Source organism: Chaetura pelagica, unplaced genomic scaffold (genome assembly GCF_000747805.2).
Source record: "Chaetura pelagica isolate M959 unplaced genomic scaffold, ChaPel_1.0 scaffold1157, whole genome shotgun sequence".
Taxonomy (NCBI): Eukaryota; Metazoa; Chordata; class Aves; order Apodiformes; family Apodidae; genus Chaetura; species Chaetura pelagica.
Genome location: NW_009953930.1, coordinates 26,038 through 43,487, shown reverse-complemented (window position 1 = coordinate 43,487; position 17,450 = coordinate 26,038). Strand labels below are relative to the sequence as shown.

General features: G+C 44.1%; 1 protein-coding gene across 3 annotated transcripts in view; it reads left to right on the top strand.

Annotated features, from left to right (window-relative positions):
* CNOT1 (CCR4-NOT transcription complex, subunit 1) overlaps positions 1 to 17,450 on the top strand; it is a 56,174-nt gene that overhangs the window by 24,233 nt on the left and 14,491 nt on the right. Inside the window, exons 18-34 of one of the 3 annotated variants that reach the window (XM_010001683.1) lie at positions 494 to 640; positions 1,750 to 1,874; positions 2,630 to 2,916; positions 4,301 to 4,379; positions 5,604 to 5,834; positions 7,040 to 7,180; positions 8,083 to 8,262; positions 9,299 to 9,415; positions 10,606 to 10,716; positions 11,238 to 11,315; positions 11,628 to 11,805; positions 12,736 to 12,866; positions 13,384 to 13,680; positions 15,142 to 15,282; positions 15,380 to 15,484; positions 16,035 to 16,154; positions 16,699 to 16,890. In XM_010001683.1, coding sequence (XP_009999985.1) covers positions 494 to 640; positions 1,750 to 1,874; positions 2,630 to 2,916; positions 4,301 to 4,379; positions 5,604 to 5,834; positions 7,040 to 7,180; positions 8,083 to 8,262; positions 9,299 to 9,415; positions 10,606 to 10,716; positions 11,238 to 11,315; positions 11,628 to 11,805; positions 12,736 to 12,866; positions 13,384 to 13,680; positions 15,142 to 15,282; positions 15,380 to 15,484; positions 16,035 to 16,154; positions 16,699 to 16,890 — 2,660 coding nt within the window. Of the gene's footprint in view, positions 1 to 493; positions 641 to 1,749; positions 1,875 to 2,629; positions 2,917 to 4,300; positions 4,380 to 5,603; positions 5,835 to 7,039; positions 7,181 to 8,082; positions 8,263 to 9,298; positions 9,416 to 10,605; positions 10,717 to 11,237; positions 11,316 to 11,627; positions 11,806 to 12,735; positions 12,867 to 13,383; positions 13,681 to 15,141; positions 15,283 to 15,379; positions 15,485 to 16,034; positions 16,155 to 16,695; positions 16,891 to 17,450 lie in introns of all 3 variants that reach the window. The other 2 variants (XM_010001684.1, XM_010001682.1) reach the window with 2 other exon arrangements.

Genomic DNA, 17,450 nt, shown 5'->3' with positions numbered 1-17,450 from the left:
CTTTAAGATTATCTAGTCCAGTCCCCCTAGTCAGCCTTTTTGACTAGATCAGGTTGCTCAGAGCCTGGTCAAGCCTTACCTTGAATGTCTGCAGGCATGGGGTGACACTACCCCTTTGGGCAACCTGTTCCAGTGCTTCACCCCCCTCATGGTTAAGAGCTTCTTCCTAATGTTTAATCTAAATCTACCCTGCTCTTATTTAAGACCATGTCCCCTTGTCCGCTCACTATAAACCCATGTCCAAAGTCCCTCCCCAGCTTTCCTGGAGCCCCTTCAGGCACTGGAAGGTGCTCTAAGGTCTCCCTGGAGCCTCCTCTTCTCCAGGCTGAACATCCCCAAATCCCTCAGCTGTCAGCCAGCTCTGAGGCTTGAGCTCTGAATTCTTGGAAGTGACAAGTCCTGGGAGTGATAAGTGCACCCTTCACAGTATGCAAGGGAGATGACCAGTTATTTCCTTCTCAGTAAGTGGTCTTACTACAGGTTTCCTTCTCAGTAGGTGGTCTTACTACGGGTGGCCTGACTGGCATAGGAACTGGAGCTCTAGGCCTTCCTGCAGTGAACAATGACCCCTTCGTGCAAAGGAAGCTGAGCACATCTGGACTGAACCAGCCTACATTCCAGCAGAGTAAGATGAAACCTTGTAAGTGGTAGTGTTGTCTGTGGCTGTGATGTGTGACTGTGCTCTGCAGTTTATCTGCATTTCCCTCAGGGGAGCCTTGTGTCACTTGGTGGTGATACCTCAGAAGTGGGACTCTTTTTATTGTACCATTAATCTAAAAAAGGTGCTTCTAAACTTCTACACTAAAAGCTTGCCAAGTGGGGATTAAAAAAAGCTGTTAATATAAAAACGCATTGTGAGGGATTTGCATGAACAGTGTGTTTCTGTGTCCTTTTTTGTCGTGATGAGTTTTGAACAAAAGTGTTGTCCTGCTCTTTAGAGAAGTGTATAAATCTGGTAAGAGGGTGGTTTCTAGTTTTTTTGTTTTCTAGTTTCTTTGTAGCAAGGTTACAGCTGCCTGGGTGAGGTCCTGTTGCAGCAAAGAACTTCATAGGTGAAGCAGTGAATTAGACTGCAGCAGTGGAAAGAAATAAAACTAACACAACTTGGTGGGAAGGTGGTTTTGGGAAGGAATTATCTTGTCCCTAACACTGAGCCATTATCCTTGACTCATTTACACTCTGAAATGTGCTCACAGTGAAATGTTTAAGCAATGAAACATTGTCTTTAGGAAGCATGGCTATTGTCTAGACCTTCCACATGGCCGTTATTACCTATCTCAGCCTCCTGTCTCCTCCATAAAAGCCATATTACCAGTCTCTGCAGATGGAGGTGGCTGTAGTGACCATGGGTTTCTATTTTGGGACTTTGAGCATTCAGTATGAACTTGTGTGAAGCTCAGTGGCTGGCCTGAAAGCTTGTGTGCAAGTTTGTCTGCATGTTAGTGTTGTGTAGCATGCTTCATCCCAGGCTGGTTTGCACTTAGCTCAGGTGTCAGCTGAGGTTAGCTTGGAGTGCAGGGGGTGCTAGGAATGGAACAGGGTGAGGTTCATTCTGTCTTAGGATTCAGTTCTTTTTGCATAAATATATTGAAAAGAGATTTCTAAAGAACAGTTCCTGTCTACTAGAAAGGTTAAACGACCTGCTTTTCAGAAGAACTAGCAGGTTCTTCACAGATTGGTGGAAGAGGAGTAGACATTCTGACTGCCTAAAGTTGGTCTCTGCATGACACTTCTTCCCTTCTTTAACAGCTGACTTATCTCAGGTGTGGCCAGAGGCTAACCAGCACTTTAGCAAAGAAATTGATGATGAGGCAAACAGCTACTTCCAGAGGATCTACAACCATCCACCACATCCCACCATGTCTGTAGATGAGGTGAGTTCCCTTCTGCAGCAGCTGCATCACCTGCCAAAGTCTTGCTTTGAAGTTGATAACAATTCTTCCTCCATGTATTAGTGGAAAATAAAAAGGGCTGGTGGTGGATGCTTGCAGCATTGCATTTTGTTGTTAATGAAGAGAATTGGAAGCATCCTGCCTTAAGGTTATGTAAACTTGCATTCAGCTTTGACTTCTGTGCACTAAAGATTTCAGATGTCTAATTAACACCCCTAAAATGCTGCCAGGTGGGAAGAGTTTGGTGTGGAACAGAGGTGTGTGTATTCAAAACAAGTGCTAAAGTGGGCACAGTCTGTCTACCTTACACTCCTCTTGAATACATTTGTTTTTAAAGTATCTAAAAAGGCTGCAACTTTTAAATAAGGGTGTCCTAAGTTCTAACTTCTGTGCTTCAAGAATTATTTTGGTGAGTCTCTGTGAGGGTAATTATCAGCCTGATGCTCTTTGAAGTACTTCAAATTCCCTTTCATATATTTGTGTGGTGATAAATTATGGAAGACACCAAACATTGATTTTCTCATTTTACTAATTTTTAAGCAATGGAGCAAGAAGGGCCAAGTTCTGTGTGAAGAGACAGAGGAGGAAGGTGAAGGTCCTTGCAGTGATGTGTCTTGCAGGCAGTTCTTGCTCAGTCTTAACTTGTATGATTTACCTCAGGTGCATCCTGAAGATGCAGAAGGGCCTGAACCATGAAGCAAAATCACTTTGGTGACCATTTCCCAATTTCTCTGCAGGTTTTGGAAATGCTGCAGAGGTTTAAGGACTCCAACATCAAGCGGGAACGGGAGGTGTTCAACTGCATGTTGAGGAACCTGTTTGAGGAATATCGCTTCTTCCCGCAGTACCCGGACAAGGAGCTGCACATCACAGCCTGCCTCTTTGGTGGGATCATAGAGAAAGGACTGGTCACTTACATGGCACTGGGCCTGGCCCTACGCTATGTTCTTGAAGCCTTACGAAAGCCTTTTGCATCCAAAATGTACTATTTTGGTATTGCTGCACTAGATAGATTTAAAAATAGGTGAGTGTGTGTGTTTTGGTAGGACTTTGAACATGGCTTGTTAACCTTGAAGCTGCTCTAATTGTGTGGTACAGGATTGCTTGTAGGTGTTAGAAGTGTTTCTGTCTCAACTTCAGGGTGACTTTAGAGAGGTGCTGAGCTGAAGCAAAGTGGGTAACTTCACAGAATTGTTCTGGTTGGAAAAGACCTTCGAGGTCATCCAGTCCAGCCATAGCCCAGCTGTGCCAGTTATAGCCCAGCTGTGCCAGCCATTAACTCTGCCAAGTCCAGAGCTAACCCATGTCCCTCAGCACCACATCTTCACAGCTTTGAAACCCCTCCAGGATGGAGATTTCACCATCTCCCTGGGCAGCTTGGGCCTGGGTTTAATGACCCTTTCAGGGAAGAATCTTCTTATATCTGATCTAAACTTCCCCTGGCTCCACTCAAGCCTGTGTCCTCTTGTCCTGTTTTCCTTTTAAAAGCAAATCAAAACATTAATTATAAATGTGGGACAAACTGAGATGCCAAAACTACTTAGACTTTGTTTATACAAATAGACCAGGGAAGTGATGAGTTAGTTATCAGCTTGTGAGAGATGAGGTGAAAGTAATAACACTTTATAGCTGCAGTCTCGTGGTGTTCTATTTGCACTGTTTGCTACTGACAGACTGAGCTCTAGGGCTTCAGTTTTACACAGAAATCACAAGCAGGACAAAAAATATCTCCAAAAATTCTTTCTCAAAGCTTTGCATGGATTGCTGGTAGAGGAAGCTCTCAAGGCAGGCTGCTCTAGCAGGAAGGGTTGTGATAAAACCTGTTGCTTGCAGCATTGAAAGGTGGATATTGCGTTGTAGATTTACTTGAACGGAATGAATTAACATTTTAGGCTGAGTTGAACCTTAACCATCTTCTTAGTCCTTCTTTTAAGAACCATTTTAGGCAGGACCTAAAGATTTTGCTCCAAGTAGTAAATGTCCAGTATTCCTAAGTAAAGCTGCAATAATTGGGGTGCATAGGTGAAGCTTCTGTCTTGGGATGAGGGACATTCTGACATGCTGTTTTAAAATGCACTGAGCCAGACTGCAAACTACTTGCCCAGTAATGATATTGCAAACATGGAAAAGACATGCAGTTGTGTGCTCTGTCAGAAGTATAGAAATGTAGGATCAGGTGAGTTGCTGTGAATAAACCCAGTGTTTTGCTGTTAAATGAATTCATTTCAAATGGGTTTTGCAACAGAAAGTGCTTTGTAGAAAATGCTTTGTTTGTAGCACAGCTGCTGGAAGGAGTCCTGAAGTGATTCTGTGATCAAGGGTGGGAATGACACTCCAGTGTTATATTTGGATTTCTCTGTGATACTGAGAAGCTTATGCTTCTGACTAATGTGTATTTTGTCTGACAGATTGAAGGACTATCCCCAGTATTGTCAGCACTTGGCTTCTATTAGTCACTTTATACAGTTCCCACATCATTTGCAGGAGGTGAGTCTGTTCCTCTTAGCACACTGGCTTGCTATGGTTTTAAATTCTTTTGAGCAAATTCCTGTTTTCCTTTGAAAAAAATAGTCTCACTTGTCACAGTTGCAGACAGTGTATATCAAGTACTTTTTAAAAGGTTTTGCCACAGGGTGGGCAGCTGAAGGTGGTGATTTTGTACCTCTTCTGTTTCCATGAATCTGCTTGGGTTGCTTAGGTTGAAATAGATGCCTGGGTATAACTGTGAGACCCACCAGGGCTCATGGCCATGCACAGGGGTTTGAAGGTGCTTCTGTGGGTTCCTATTCCAGTCCCTTAAGGACTGGGAGGTCTTCTAAAATAGAGGGCATTCAGCTGGGTTGATACACTTTCACACTCAGACCTGCAAAATCCAGATGAAGGTGAGAAAAATGTCATTCCTGAAGGTGTGATGAGAGCAGCGGAAATGCCCTGTGGGCCAAGGAGTAAAAGCAGTGCTGATCACAGGGTGTCTGCCTCAGAGGTGCTTCCATTGGTAGAAATACAGAGCAGCTAATCCCAGTGGCAGAGCTTGAGCATAATGTAACTAAGGAATGATGTTCAGCTCTGACATGAAGGCAGAGGAGCCATCTACCCAAAGCTGCAAAGTCCAGCAGCAGCTTCACAAGCAGGTTTCACACTGCATCCTTTAAATAACTGTGTTGTTACCAGTCTCTGGGTAAATGTATTTCAGTGGGGAAGACACATTTTCTACTTTGGAGCTACTTTAGAGAATGTAAAAATCCTAAAGTTGGCTATTTCAGTTTTTGCTTATTAATTGTGAACTTTAGAATTTTCTGTGTAGTTGTGGGAGTCCTTGGGGGAGACTTCTTACCTGCTTTGTGGATATATTTTTGTTGCTTACACATTTCTGTTAGGTTCTTTCCCCTCTTGTGTTTTTGTGCTGCTACCCCAGCCCTGCAGGGATGGGGTTTTTGGGTAGGACTCTGTGAAATTGTAAGGATGTCAAGTCTGTTGACACTTGGCATCAACCTGTTGAGGTCAGAGGTAGAGCTTGGAGCTCCTCCCTGGTAAGAAAGAAAGAAAACAATGACAAGATTTGCTTTATATGGGTATAGAATTGTAGTTTGTAGATTCCCTTAGTGTTAAATATTTTAAAGATTGTTGGGAAACCTTTATTCTGCTCATGCTGATACTCAGCCCATAGTTCTGCAGTGTGTGAACTGTATCTGCTTGTTTCCCCTGTCCTAGTACATAGAATATGGACAGCAATCCCGAGATCCTCCTGTGAAGATGCAGGGTTCAATCACCACCCCTGGAAGTATTGCACTTGCCCAGGCTCAGGCCCAGGCCCAAGTCCCAGCAAAAGCTCCTCTTGCTGGCCAAGTCAGCACTATAGTCACCACCTCAACCACCACCACTGTTGCAAAAACCATCACAATCACCCGACCAACTGGAGTCAGCTTCAAGAAAGACGTGCCGGTGAGTGTTGTGTCCCTGCAGTGCCCTTCTTGCAGGAGCAGAGGAGCTCAGTTGCTGCTCTGGATTGTGTAGATGGACATGAAGTCTGATTTAATTTCTCTTCTGCTAGTTTTCCAACTATGGTCCATGGGTTTTTTTGCCTACACCATGTAACCTTTTCAAACACACCCAGTGGTCCTAGGGAGGGTGCATTTTTGCTCATGAGACTACAGAGTTACTGTGGTATCAAGTAGAAATGTGTTTGAGATTTTAATTAGCAAGACAATTACAGAACCAGTGTTCCTGTTAATGACTTGCAACAGGGCTCTAGAAATAGCTGGCACTGCAATTATTCTTTGGGCTTGAGAACATTTCCTGCACACTGAATCCCATTTGTCCTGGCCTTGGGTTTGTGAGATCCTTAGTCATTTTTGTAAACACATCTCTGAGCTACTAGTCAAGAGTTAATCCAGATGGATGGAGTTGGCTGTTCCACAGGCAGTGTTGGGGCACCCCACCTGTACTCTGAGGATGTGTTACTCTGGGGTACCTGATGGGCCAAGGCTGTCTTCCTGCTATTGTTTTTCTGTAGTTCTCAAAAGAAGCTCCTCAAATTAAAGTAGATGAAAGCCAAATGTGTGGATAAATTGTGGGGAACAGTTTGTAGTGTAGCTGTTCATGTCTTCCACACCTGGTTGTCATGTAGATAGCTGTTGTTTTGAGGTGTTTATATTGCTCAGTTTAAACTCAAGCTTGCCATTTGAAACTCTTGTCTCCTTCCACCTTAACTGCAGCATTCCAGGGGCTACAGCCCTTGGTTTCAGCCCTGCAGCTCTAGGGACAAAGGTCACATTCTGCTTTCTCAGAAACCAACCTCTGGGGTTTCTCCTTCTCAGCTCAGCACCAAAGTGCTCCTGGGGGCTGGGCCAAGCTGTGACTTTCTCCAGGCTGTCCATGTGTGCACCCAGTGAGTCCCACTGCAGTGACACCCACTATGTATGAATGTGAATGCTAGAGGATTTTTGTAGCATTCTTCTGCTGAGTACTAATCATCTGTAGAGTTCTAAAATCACTGGGCTTCACTGGAGTGCTGCTGGAAATTAATCTGAGGCAGTAGATGTCACCTGACAAAGCTCAAGTCTTTTTCCAGTTGACAGAGCAGAGCAAGTTTCTTTTGATGTCACTTCTGGGTATTGATTGTTCTTAATTTCTTGCTTTCCCTCCAGCCTTCCATAAATACCACCAACATTGACACCCTGTTAGTAGCCACAGACCAAACTGAGAGAATTGTGGAACCTCCAGAGAATGTCCAGGAAAAAATTGCTTTCATCTTCAATAATCTGTCTCAGTCAAATATGACCCAGAAGGCAAGTATGGAAGAGGACTAGGAAAAATTCTTCATTTATTATTGTTATTGCTGGAAATCCAGAGTCCTAATGTGGTGGGTGATGATGTTGCTGCAGAAATTCCAACCTGCAAAAAAATTGTTGGGGAACACACTTGGAAGGAATAGTTTTCAACACATGGTACTTAAAGCTCTTTAGAGAATCAGTTTTTCAGGGAAAGGAGAGGCAGGTGAAAGCCAGCTCTTGATCCTGCTTTCTCCTGTAAGTTTCCTTGTTTCCCTGTAGCCACATCCTCTGTGCTAAAGCATTATAGGTCAGTAATGCTTGTTTTCAAAGAAGTACTTCTAGTAGATGCCTGAAATAACTGCTGGGTAGTCCTCCCTGATGTTTTAGTCACTTGAAAGCACTGAAAAATGTAAGTGCAAGTTTCTGGGGGAAAAAAATGAATACAAGTTGGAACAAATGTTCACATCATAACTGGGCTGGGTACCATTTAATAGTGTAGGGTTAAGCTGATGGCCTGTTCTGTATTTAAGATGAAATTCAGGGAATTTTTTTCTGAACTGGCAGATCTGCAGCACTCCTGCCACCTCTGCTGTCTCTCTTGTGGCCAGGCAGCTTTACCATAAGATCCTGAGATAAATTTTGCAGTTAATCTGGTAAAAATCTGAGAAATGGGGGAGAGGTGAACTCTTCTAACTCACTCAAGTTTATGATTAATTCCTTAGGAGTTGATCAAATCCTTTGGAGAACAAGAAACTGACTTCAAAGCTTTGCTTTTGTTGTTGTTTTGTGTGGTTTTTTTTTTTAAATGAACCTTGGTGGCAATTGACTGAGTGTGGGATCAGAGCTGACCCCAAAAGTCTGTGTCCATCTTCTCACATCTTCTGTGGTGTGTTTTTTTTCCTCTGGTGTGGAGACAGGTTGAAGAGTTGAAGGAAACAGTGAAAGAAGAGTTCATGCCCTGGGTATCACAGTATCTTGTGATGAAGAGAGTCAGTATTGAGCCCAATTTTCACAGCTTATACTCAAACTTCCTTGACACACTAAAGAACCCTGAGTTTAATAAAATGGTTCTGAATGAAACCTACAGAAATATCAAGGTGAGAAGCACAAGTTTTCTAATATTTAGGTAGATTGAAAGATTTAAGTGTGTTGTTCTCAGGTTGATTATGTTGCTGATCTTCAAATATGGATTATCATTCAAAAATCTGCATGTTAACTTACAATTCAACTAGTAGGTTACCTCTGGATACTTCTGTTTTCAGTGATGAATGTACCAAAGATTTAATTCTGATTGAATGGGGGGGCAGATCTGCATTTGAATTCAGTTATGTGGGTGGACTTTCAATTTGTGTGATGTTTGGAAGTTATAACCTAGGGGAAAATAGTGTATGGTCTAGTTATTTTGTGTGGGAAAAGTATAAAGATGAGAAAACCATCCTCTGCTGTTCTGATCAAAGAAGGAAGGGGAGGGTTTAGGAAGTGAGGGTGTAACAACCAGAATTGACTAGACGGCTAAGAGGGATGTGAAGGGGAGGAGGGAGAAGCAGCAGATGAGAAGAGATGAGTGGGTGAAAGAAGTTTGACAAGCAAGCACTATTTTTAAACCTGTTGGTGGCACTTCCTGACCACCCCGGGTTACGCTGTAGTGCAAAAGAATCTCCTGGCTCTTCAGAGCATGGCTGGCTTTGCTCTGTGCAGCTGATGCTCCTCTGAAGCTAAGGAACAGAACTAACAGCAGAAGGGTTGACAGGAGTCCAGTCTTGAAATGTAAATGGTTTCTCAGGAAGTGCAAAGGGTTGCCTTCAGGTCTGGAATGAAGCCTGGAGAGGAAGCATTGCCTTCACAAGTTAACTTGTGAACTGACTGAGTTGTCCTAACAGTCTTGACAGAGTAAATGGTAAGGCCTGGAAATGTGTGATCCCCTTCTTGGTCCTCCTAAAGGAAAGGAATTTTGATACCATCACAGGACAGATTTTGAACCCAGCTCTTTAGTATCTCTGTCATGTGACTGAAGCTCAGAACTTAAAGCTCTTAAACTTTACATCTTAGATCAGTTGTTGGATTTGCTTTTGAGGCTGATATTATCTTCTGATTATCAGTTGTTGCTCAAGTTGCTGTTGTTCTTTTCATTAGGTGCTACTGACATCAGATAAAGCTGCAGCCAACTTCTCAGACCGCTCCTTGTTAAAGAACCTTGGTCACTGGCTGGGAATGATCACCCTGGCTAAAAATAAGCCCATCTTGCACACGGTAAGATTCTGCCTTCACAGATTTGTTTGCCATGAGTTGGGATGCTGTTATCCAGTAGCACAGACTAGCTGGGAAATTTTACTACCTTCCTGGTGCCTCTTTTTTTTTTTTTTTTTTGGTGTGCTAAGTCCGAATTACTAATCCAGAGTTGGTCATTTAAGACTTCTGAATATTTTTATATCAGAAAAGTTAGTAGTTCTTGCTGTCATGACCCAGATGGGGCAACCCAGGGAGATTCAGACTGGACCCCTTGCTTTCTAAACTCCTTCTGAGAGGAGCCCAGGTGCAGCTGGATCCAACCTGTGTCCCAGACCTGGCCCAGAGGGGTTAAAATGTCACAGTCCGAGGAAACGCTCAACCCTCCTTGATCAGATGAAGGTGAAATTACCCTCAGGGCCTGTATTTGAATTAGGTTTAATCAAAACTCTAGAAGGAATTGGGATACTTCAATTATTATCTCAGGCTGCACGATCATAAAGGCTGACATTTGGATCACAAGAGCACAGCACGTGTATGTTTAAGCTGCACAACCTGAGAAAAACATCATGGTTAGGACTGAATGAGTTTAGGAAGGAAGAGAGAGCAGGAGAAGAAAAGCTTGGAGAGAGAGAATTAGAAACCCCCCAGTCCTGGCTGCAGCTTTGGGCAGAGCTGGTGTCAGTGAGGCTGCCCAAGCCCACCACTGCAGCCCCTGTTTTACAGGCCTCATTTCCTTGTTTTGCAAGGGTGAGCAAGTGGGATGGAGTCAGAGACTGAGCAGCTGGGGGAGGCCTACCCCCTCTGCCCCTCCATCATTGTCCTTATCCATCCTTGTCCTTATCTCAGTGGCTGGACCTGCAGGCCACAGGCCATATGCAGCCATCAGCAGTTGTCTCCATCCTCTCAGGCAGGCCTTTTGGGATGCAAATGAGACTTTGTTCAAGGGGTTACAATGGGGTTTCAACACCTATTCCAGCATCCTGAGGGCTGGTCCCTCCCATTTGCCAAAATTAATTAATCCCCTATAAAAATGTCTGTGACTATTTTTGCAATAAGCAACTGCTGCTTAGCAGTCAGTAAAATTCATGGACTGTCTGGACTCAAATCTTGCCAAGATGTCCTGTAGGAAATAGGTGGTAGGTGGAATTCCTCCAGTGTGCTTGCTTTTTTCCATCCTTTTCCCATTTTCAATTGTTGATGGTATTTTTCAGGATTTGGATGTAAAATCACTGCTACTGGAAGCCTATGTGAAGGGACAGCAGGAGTTGCTTTATGTGGTGCCATTTGTTGCCAAAGTCTTGGAGTCCAGTGTCAGGAGTGTGGTAAGTGACTTGATGCTGCCAGTTCCTGCTCAGGTGGCAAAATAAGTAGCCCAGAAAGTAATTAGTTTTTATGAAGTTGAAAACATTGAAATGCATGGAGAGAAAAAGAGATGTAAGGGCTTAAAGGAGTTTGGAATGGTCCTGTGGTGTCCCTGAACAGAACTCTCTTCAGAACTGGAAGGGTCCACTGAAGAGGTTCTAGGACCTATTCATTATTGTATTTATGTATTTATTAATCCCCCTGCCTCCCTATGACCCTGATCAACTCTTGGCAGTTCCACTTGGCATGGAACTGATCTCTCAGAAGGACCAAGTCATTGTGTTTCCAGTTTAATGTTCAACTAGCTTCCTCAGCTGGTTCCAGTCAAACAGAATACTAACTTCAACCCAGATTGCAGCTGTGCAAACCCTTCCATAGCTGTATGCCCACATGACTGCTCATGTTCCACAAACTTCCAGTCATAAGTTATCCAAATGATTCAGAAAGCTTGTGTAATGCTGCCCTCCTTTTTCTCTTGTAGGTCTTCAGGCCTCCAAACCCATGGACAATGGCCATTATGAATGTTTTAGCTGAGCTACATCAAGAACATGATCTAAAAGTAAACTTCTGTTTCTCTTTCCTATACCTATTGAGTATGAGGTTGTCATGACATGGCAGTTAAAGAGGAGGTTGTGAAGGACCAAATTTCACTTCTCCTTTAGGGTGGGGAGAATTGGCATGGCTTAATTTGGTAGAACTTGGGTGAAACTCTACTCCTGTGAGGTCAGCATGGGAGATGTTTTGTCTAATCCTCACTATTAAAGTCTCTGAAAGGTGTGGGGTTGGAATGGGAAGCTTGGGAATCAAGTGGCCCTGTAAATGTTTGGGGTGTCTTCCTTGTGGCATAACCTAAACTAGAATTGTTGTGCAGTTGAATCTGAAGTTTGAGATTGAGGTGCTCTGCAAGAATCTTGCACTAGACATCAATGAGCTGAAACCTGGAAGTCTCCTGAAAGATAAGGATCGCCTGAAGAATCTGGATGAGCAGCTCTCTGCTCCCAAGAAGGATGTGAAGCAGCCAGAAGAGCTACCACCCATCACAACAACTAGTAAGTACATCTTCTGTAGAATCCAGAACCACAATACAGAAATTTAGATGAAATAGATTATAGAATTACAGAATCAGAATTGAGTTGAAAAAGGCCTTTAAGATCATCAAGTCCAACCTTTAACCTTAGTGTACCATGTTCACTGCTAAACAGGATCCCCAAGCACCACATCTAGACTTATAAATATATCCTGTAGACTGTTAAACACATCCAGGGATGGTGACTCAACCACAAATGATGCTATTGTGAAGAAAAATCTGTGGAGCACTTGGATAGATTTGTAATAGAAGTAGATGTGCAGTTTGGAGATGGGAAGGGAATGGGAGCATCCTGGGGGTTCATTCTGCATGTGCTGTGTGTAGCTGCTCCTTGGGAGTGAACAAGATGGATCCATGAGCAAAACATCAGGGGCTAAGTTGTGTGATTGCTAACAGCTCTGTTAACTCTGTTAACTCTGTTAGCTCTGTTAAATAAGTTGTGTGATTGCTAACAGCTCTGTTAACATGTGCTACAGCTGCTTTGGTGCTAATCGTTGGGAAAATAGAATAAAAACTGATAAACTTAGGAGGTTTCACAGAATTAGAGAATATCAGGGGTTGGAAGGGACCCCCAAAGATCATCAAATCCAACCCCTCTGCCAAAGCAGGACCAAAAAAACCCAGCACAATTAGGACAGAACACTCAGGCATCCAGACAGGTCTCCAGAGAAGGAGACTCCACCACCTCTCTGGGCAGCCTGTCCCAGGGCTCTGTCACCCTCACAGGAAAGTCCTTCCTCATGTTGAGGTGGAGCTTCCTATGCTCGACTTTGAATCCATTGTTTCATGATCAAACTTGTTCACTTGCTGGTTTCATAGAGAACTTTATCCTTCCATTCTAAGCTCTTGCTTTCCAGTAATGGTTTAATCTGAGTATTCTTGTGTTCTCTAGCTGCTTCTACAACTGCAGCTACCAACACCACCTGTACAGCCACAGTTCCTCCACAGCCCCAGTACAGTTACCATGACATCAACGTCTACTCTTTGGGAGGCTTGGCTCCACACATCACTTTAAACCCCACGGTAAGTTTGGCAGCTGATTTGGTTTCCTGAAAGAACTCTTACCACTGACATTGCCACACATCTCACTTGGTGGAGCAGCATTTTCTAAGCTTGAAGTTACTGGAGAATCACTTCCCAAAAGTATTGGGGAGGGTGAGTCCTAACAAGTAGTCAAATGGAGAACTTTAGGGGTGGTCAGTAGTTATATTTACACGAAATACATATTTCCATTATATTTAAATTAAGTATCCAATTTATTTCTGGCAGTCAGTGTCAGTTGGGATAGTTGCTATCAGGAATTGAAGCTTAAAAGGAGTTTCTGTGCTCCTTAAGTACCTTTGCATTGTGTTTAGCTGCAAAAATGGTCAGATCTCCCAGTTTCAGAATCATCAACCAGACACTGTCACAGCTGCCTGTGGTGCACAGGAGCACCACACTGTAGCCAAGCTGTGGCAGCAAGCTTGGAATTGTTGTGAAGATAAGAATGTTGAGGTGGGATTGACTTGATTCCCACTGCATTTCCCTGCTCCTCTTGCAGATCCCCCTGTTCCAAGCCCACCCCCAGCTGAAGCAGTGCGTGCGGCAGGCGATAGAGCGGGCGGTGCAGGAGCTCGTCCATCCCGTGGTGGATCGATCCATCAAGATTGCCATGACTACGTGTGAGCAGATAGTCAGGAAGGACTTTGCCCTGGATTCTGAGGAGTCACGGATGCGGATGGCTGCACACCACATGATGAGGAACCTGACTGCTGGGATGGCCATGATCACCTGCAGGGAACCTTTGCTAATGAGCATAGCTACCAACTTGAAGACTAGTTTTGCTACTGCGCTGAGGGTAAGAGTTGTATCCTCTGAAGCTTCTTGCCAGCTTGTAGGTCTGGGGACATCCAGCAGCAGCAAATCAGTTGTCCACACTGTAGACTTGTTGTTTAATCACATGGCTTAACTGGTGTGGAGATGAATTTAGTGGACAAGTATCATGACTCCTGTGACAGGAGTTCCACTGTAACCGGTTACAGTGGAAAAGAAACCTGTGCTGAAATGACTCAAGTCAAACAGTCTCAAGCCTGTGATCTTACTGCATTGTGCACAAACTTCCTGACTATCTTTTTATGTTGTGCTGATGTCCTTTCCCGTTTGATCACATCCCAGAGGGCTTGCATCTTCCTTCTGGTTTTTGAGGTAGAAAAGCTGGAGGGCGAGAGCACTCGGTTGTTTCTGGTGATGTCTCAGATTGTCTCAGCAAGCGTGTGTGTTTCAGAGAGATTTTACTTCTGCTGTTACCAGATACATAGTTAAGATTTTTTCTGCACAGCTTGTTAAGTTATTGGGTTTTCTCAAGTATGTTTTCAGCTCTCCAGGAGCAAAATTGGAGCTGCAGTGTTACCCTCCTCTTCTTGGCTAAAAGGAACACACCACAGGTCCTGAACTGCTGGCCAGAACAGCAGCTGCTACCCAGAAAACTTGCTGTGCTTGTCATCAGTGTCAGCAACAGACAAAAGGTTGGACTTGATGATCTTTAAAGGTCTTTTCCAACCTAACTGATTCTATAATTTTATGATTCAAGGACCTAAGGATCATGGAAAGATCCAGACATTGCTAGACATCCATCTTAAACACAAGGATGGGAGTAGACAGGGGTAATTATAAGAACATTGTTTTGCAGAAGGAAGGTGCTCCACAAGACATCAAAAATGATCATCTGTCTTATTGCATGAAGTGGGTTTGAAATAAGCACTGTGGTTTTCAGGAATTAATGAAATGTGTAGATCTTAATGAACAGGGAAATGCCAGTAGCTTGGACTGTTGACCTTTATATGTGCATTACATTTCCAGTGGGAGTTGCTGCTTTGCACCCTGGAAAATAAGTCCATCTAAGGGTTCTCTTAAAGCAGAAAAAGAGTATATATCAGAAGGAAACCCTCTGAGAAAAGCTGTTTGCATTTGGTCTTGCACCTTTATGTCTTCTGATGACAACCTAGGAAGTGGGGAGACTTTTAGGCTATATGTCAGGCTGGCTCTCCCTGTGTATGTGCAGGAGACTGAAGCAGAGCTTTATTCCTATGCCCTGGAGATTTGGTGCAGAAGGAGAACCTCCTGCTGTTTTGTTCCTTGTTGAAGCCTTTACTGTCATCTTGCCTGCATGTTTTATTTAAAGCTATTCAAAATTCAGTTTCTCCTGGTATATTCCATGCAAAGAGTGCATTCCTAAGAGCATTCCTTTTTCTTGCTGGTGTTGTGTGGAAGGCAGTGGTGCAGATTTCAAGGCTTGGCTGATGATTGTGGTTTTCAATAGGCAGCCTCCCCACAGCAGAGGGACATGATGGAGCAGGCAGCAGCCCAGTTAGCCCAGGATAACTGTGAACTGGCCTGCTGCTTCATCCAGAAGACAGCTGTGGAGAAGGCAGGCCCTGAGATGGACAAGAGGCTGGCCACTGTGAGTATGGGACTGCTCTCTATGAAAACTATTGTCTGTGCTCATCCACATCCAGTGTTCTGCAATTCCACGTGGTGTTTGGGGTTGTTTTCCACAGGAATTTGAGCTCAGGAAACATGCTCGACAGGAGGGTCGTCGGTACTGTGACCCGGTGGTGCTGACCTACCAGGCTGAGCGGATGCCCGAGCAGATCCGGTTAAAGGTGAGGATATTCCCCGAGCTCTGTCCTGATGCTGCTTTTCTCCCCCTCCTGATAGTGGCAAGTGGATGGCACAGCTTCAGCTGAGCAATCCTCTCTATTGTTAGTCTTGTCTATTAGCTGTTAGCTTGGTTAGTAATGGGAACATAAAAATACGTTGTTCCCAATTGAGTGTTAATGTCATTTTCCTCAATACCTTGAGGATTCTCAAAGGTCCTGACCCTTGTTCTGTGCAGTTCCTTTCACCAAAAGGTGCTGGTCTGTTTCATTGTCTTATCTCCTTTATATTTTCCTCCCTTAAAGACCTAGCATATGCTCTCAGCAGAGCTTTTCTCTTGTGCAGTCAAACACAGGTGAAGCCAGGATTTGGTTTATTCCTGTTTCTGGCAACATGAATTGCAGTTATAGAGCCAAGTTCTCCTGTTAGAAGTTGTGGCAGGAGAGATAAGACCTTGGTGCAGAGTGAATCCTGCTTCTGGGTGTCTAGACCACTGAGCATTTTACCTGTTACTGCTGAACAGTGAGGGTAATGCCTGTCCTTTTCTTTGCAAAGGTTGGAGGGGTGGACCCAAAGCAGCTGGCTGTTTATGAAGAGTTTGCACGCAACGTCCCGGGCTTCTTGCCTACCAATGACTTAACTCAGCCTACAGGATTCTTGGCTCAGCCTATGAAGGTAGAGATTTCTGAATTAATCAGCTGTGGAAGTACCAAAGCCCTCTTGGTAGATGATGCAGAATTTGTGTCCTGTGCTAGAAGCCTAAGGCATCAAGGCATTTGTATTCCTTGGGTGGAGTGGTTGAAAGATGCAGTAGTTTTCATGTCAGACTAATGGCAACATAAAGTTTATATCCAGTCTTAGGGGTTTTTAACCCAAGTTAGGACAGGATTTGCAAATTCTGACTGTAATTTTAGTAGCAGTGAAACATTTTATTCAAATCTTAGGTTAACTTTTGGGAAGATCATAGATGGCAAGTGTGGATTTTGAGATAAGACAGGTTTTTGTGTGCATGCTTGGTCTTCAGAGCTGCTAGAATTGTTTGCTAGTTATTTCCACAGCTTAATTTGTGTATTTAAAATGCCAGCAGAACTAACCTCAGTGCTGCAGAAGGCAAAAAGCTGCACACTACAATTTCTGAAGCAGAAGAACCAAGGAATATTTGAGTTTCACAAGTACAATCCTTACCAAAAATGACCCATTCCCACTTTCTCTTAAGCAGCAGGCTTGGGCTACAGATGATGTAGCCCAGATCTATGACAAGTGTATGACAGAACTGGAGCAGCACCTGCAGTCCATTCCACACACCCTGGCCATGAATCCTCAAGCTCAAGCCTTGCGCAGCCTCTTGGAGGCTGTGGTGGTGGCTCGGAATTCCCGGGATGCCATTGCTGCCCTTGGGCTGCTGCAGAAGGTGAGTGGGAACAGCTCCTCTAATGACTCACCTGGAATGTATTACTCCTCTGGCTGGTGGATTGTTGTGCTGGAGACTTGTCTTCATGCATCCTGTGGAGCTTGCTTAGGGAGTGACACTGAACATCTGCTGTCTTTAGAAATTCAGGAAATAAACTGGAAGAGGGCTGTGGGGTTCACTTGGGGTCTGGTACCCCAAGACTGCTGTGGGAAGAAGCAGGTGCAGAATCCTGGGACTTACTGGGGTTTTGTTCAGATGTGGCAAGCAGAGGGTTGTTGCACTCCAGAATAGGCTTTGATTTCAGGATTATTTGGAGGCTGAGAAAACGTTTGAACTGCCACTGTAGGGGAATAGCACTGAGTGTAGTCCTGTGTTTGTAGCTGCACTCTTGGGAATTGTGCTGTGTAGCAGCTGATCAGTGAGTATGCACAGTGGGCTGGCCCTGGCCAGCAGCCAAGCATCCATCCAGATGCTTGTTCATTCCTCTCTCCCTCTCTCCTGCAGGGAGAGAAAATAGGAGAGCAATATGACTTGTTTTGATTGTGACAGTTGAGTAGGGA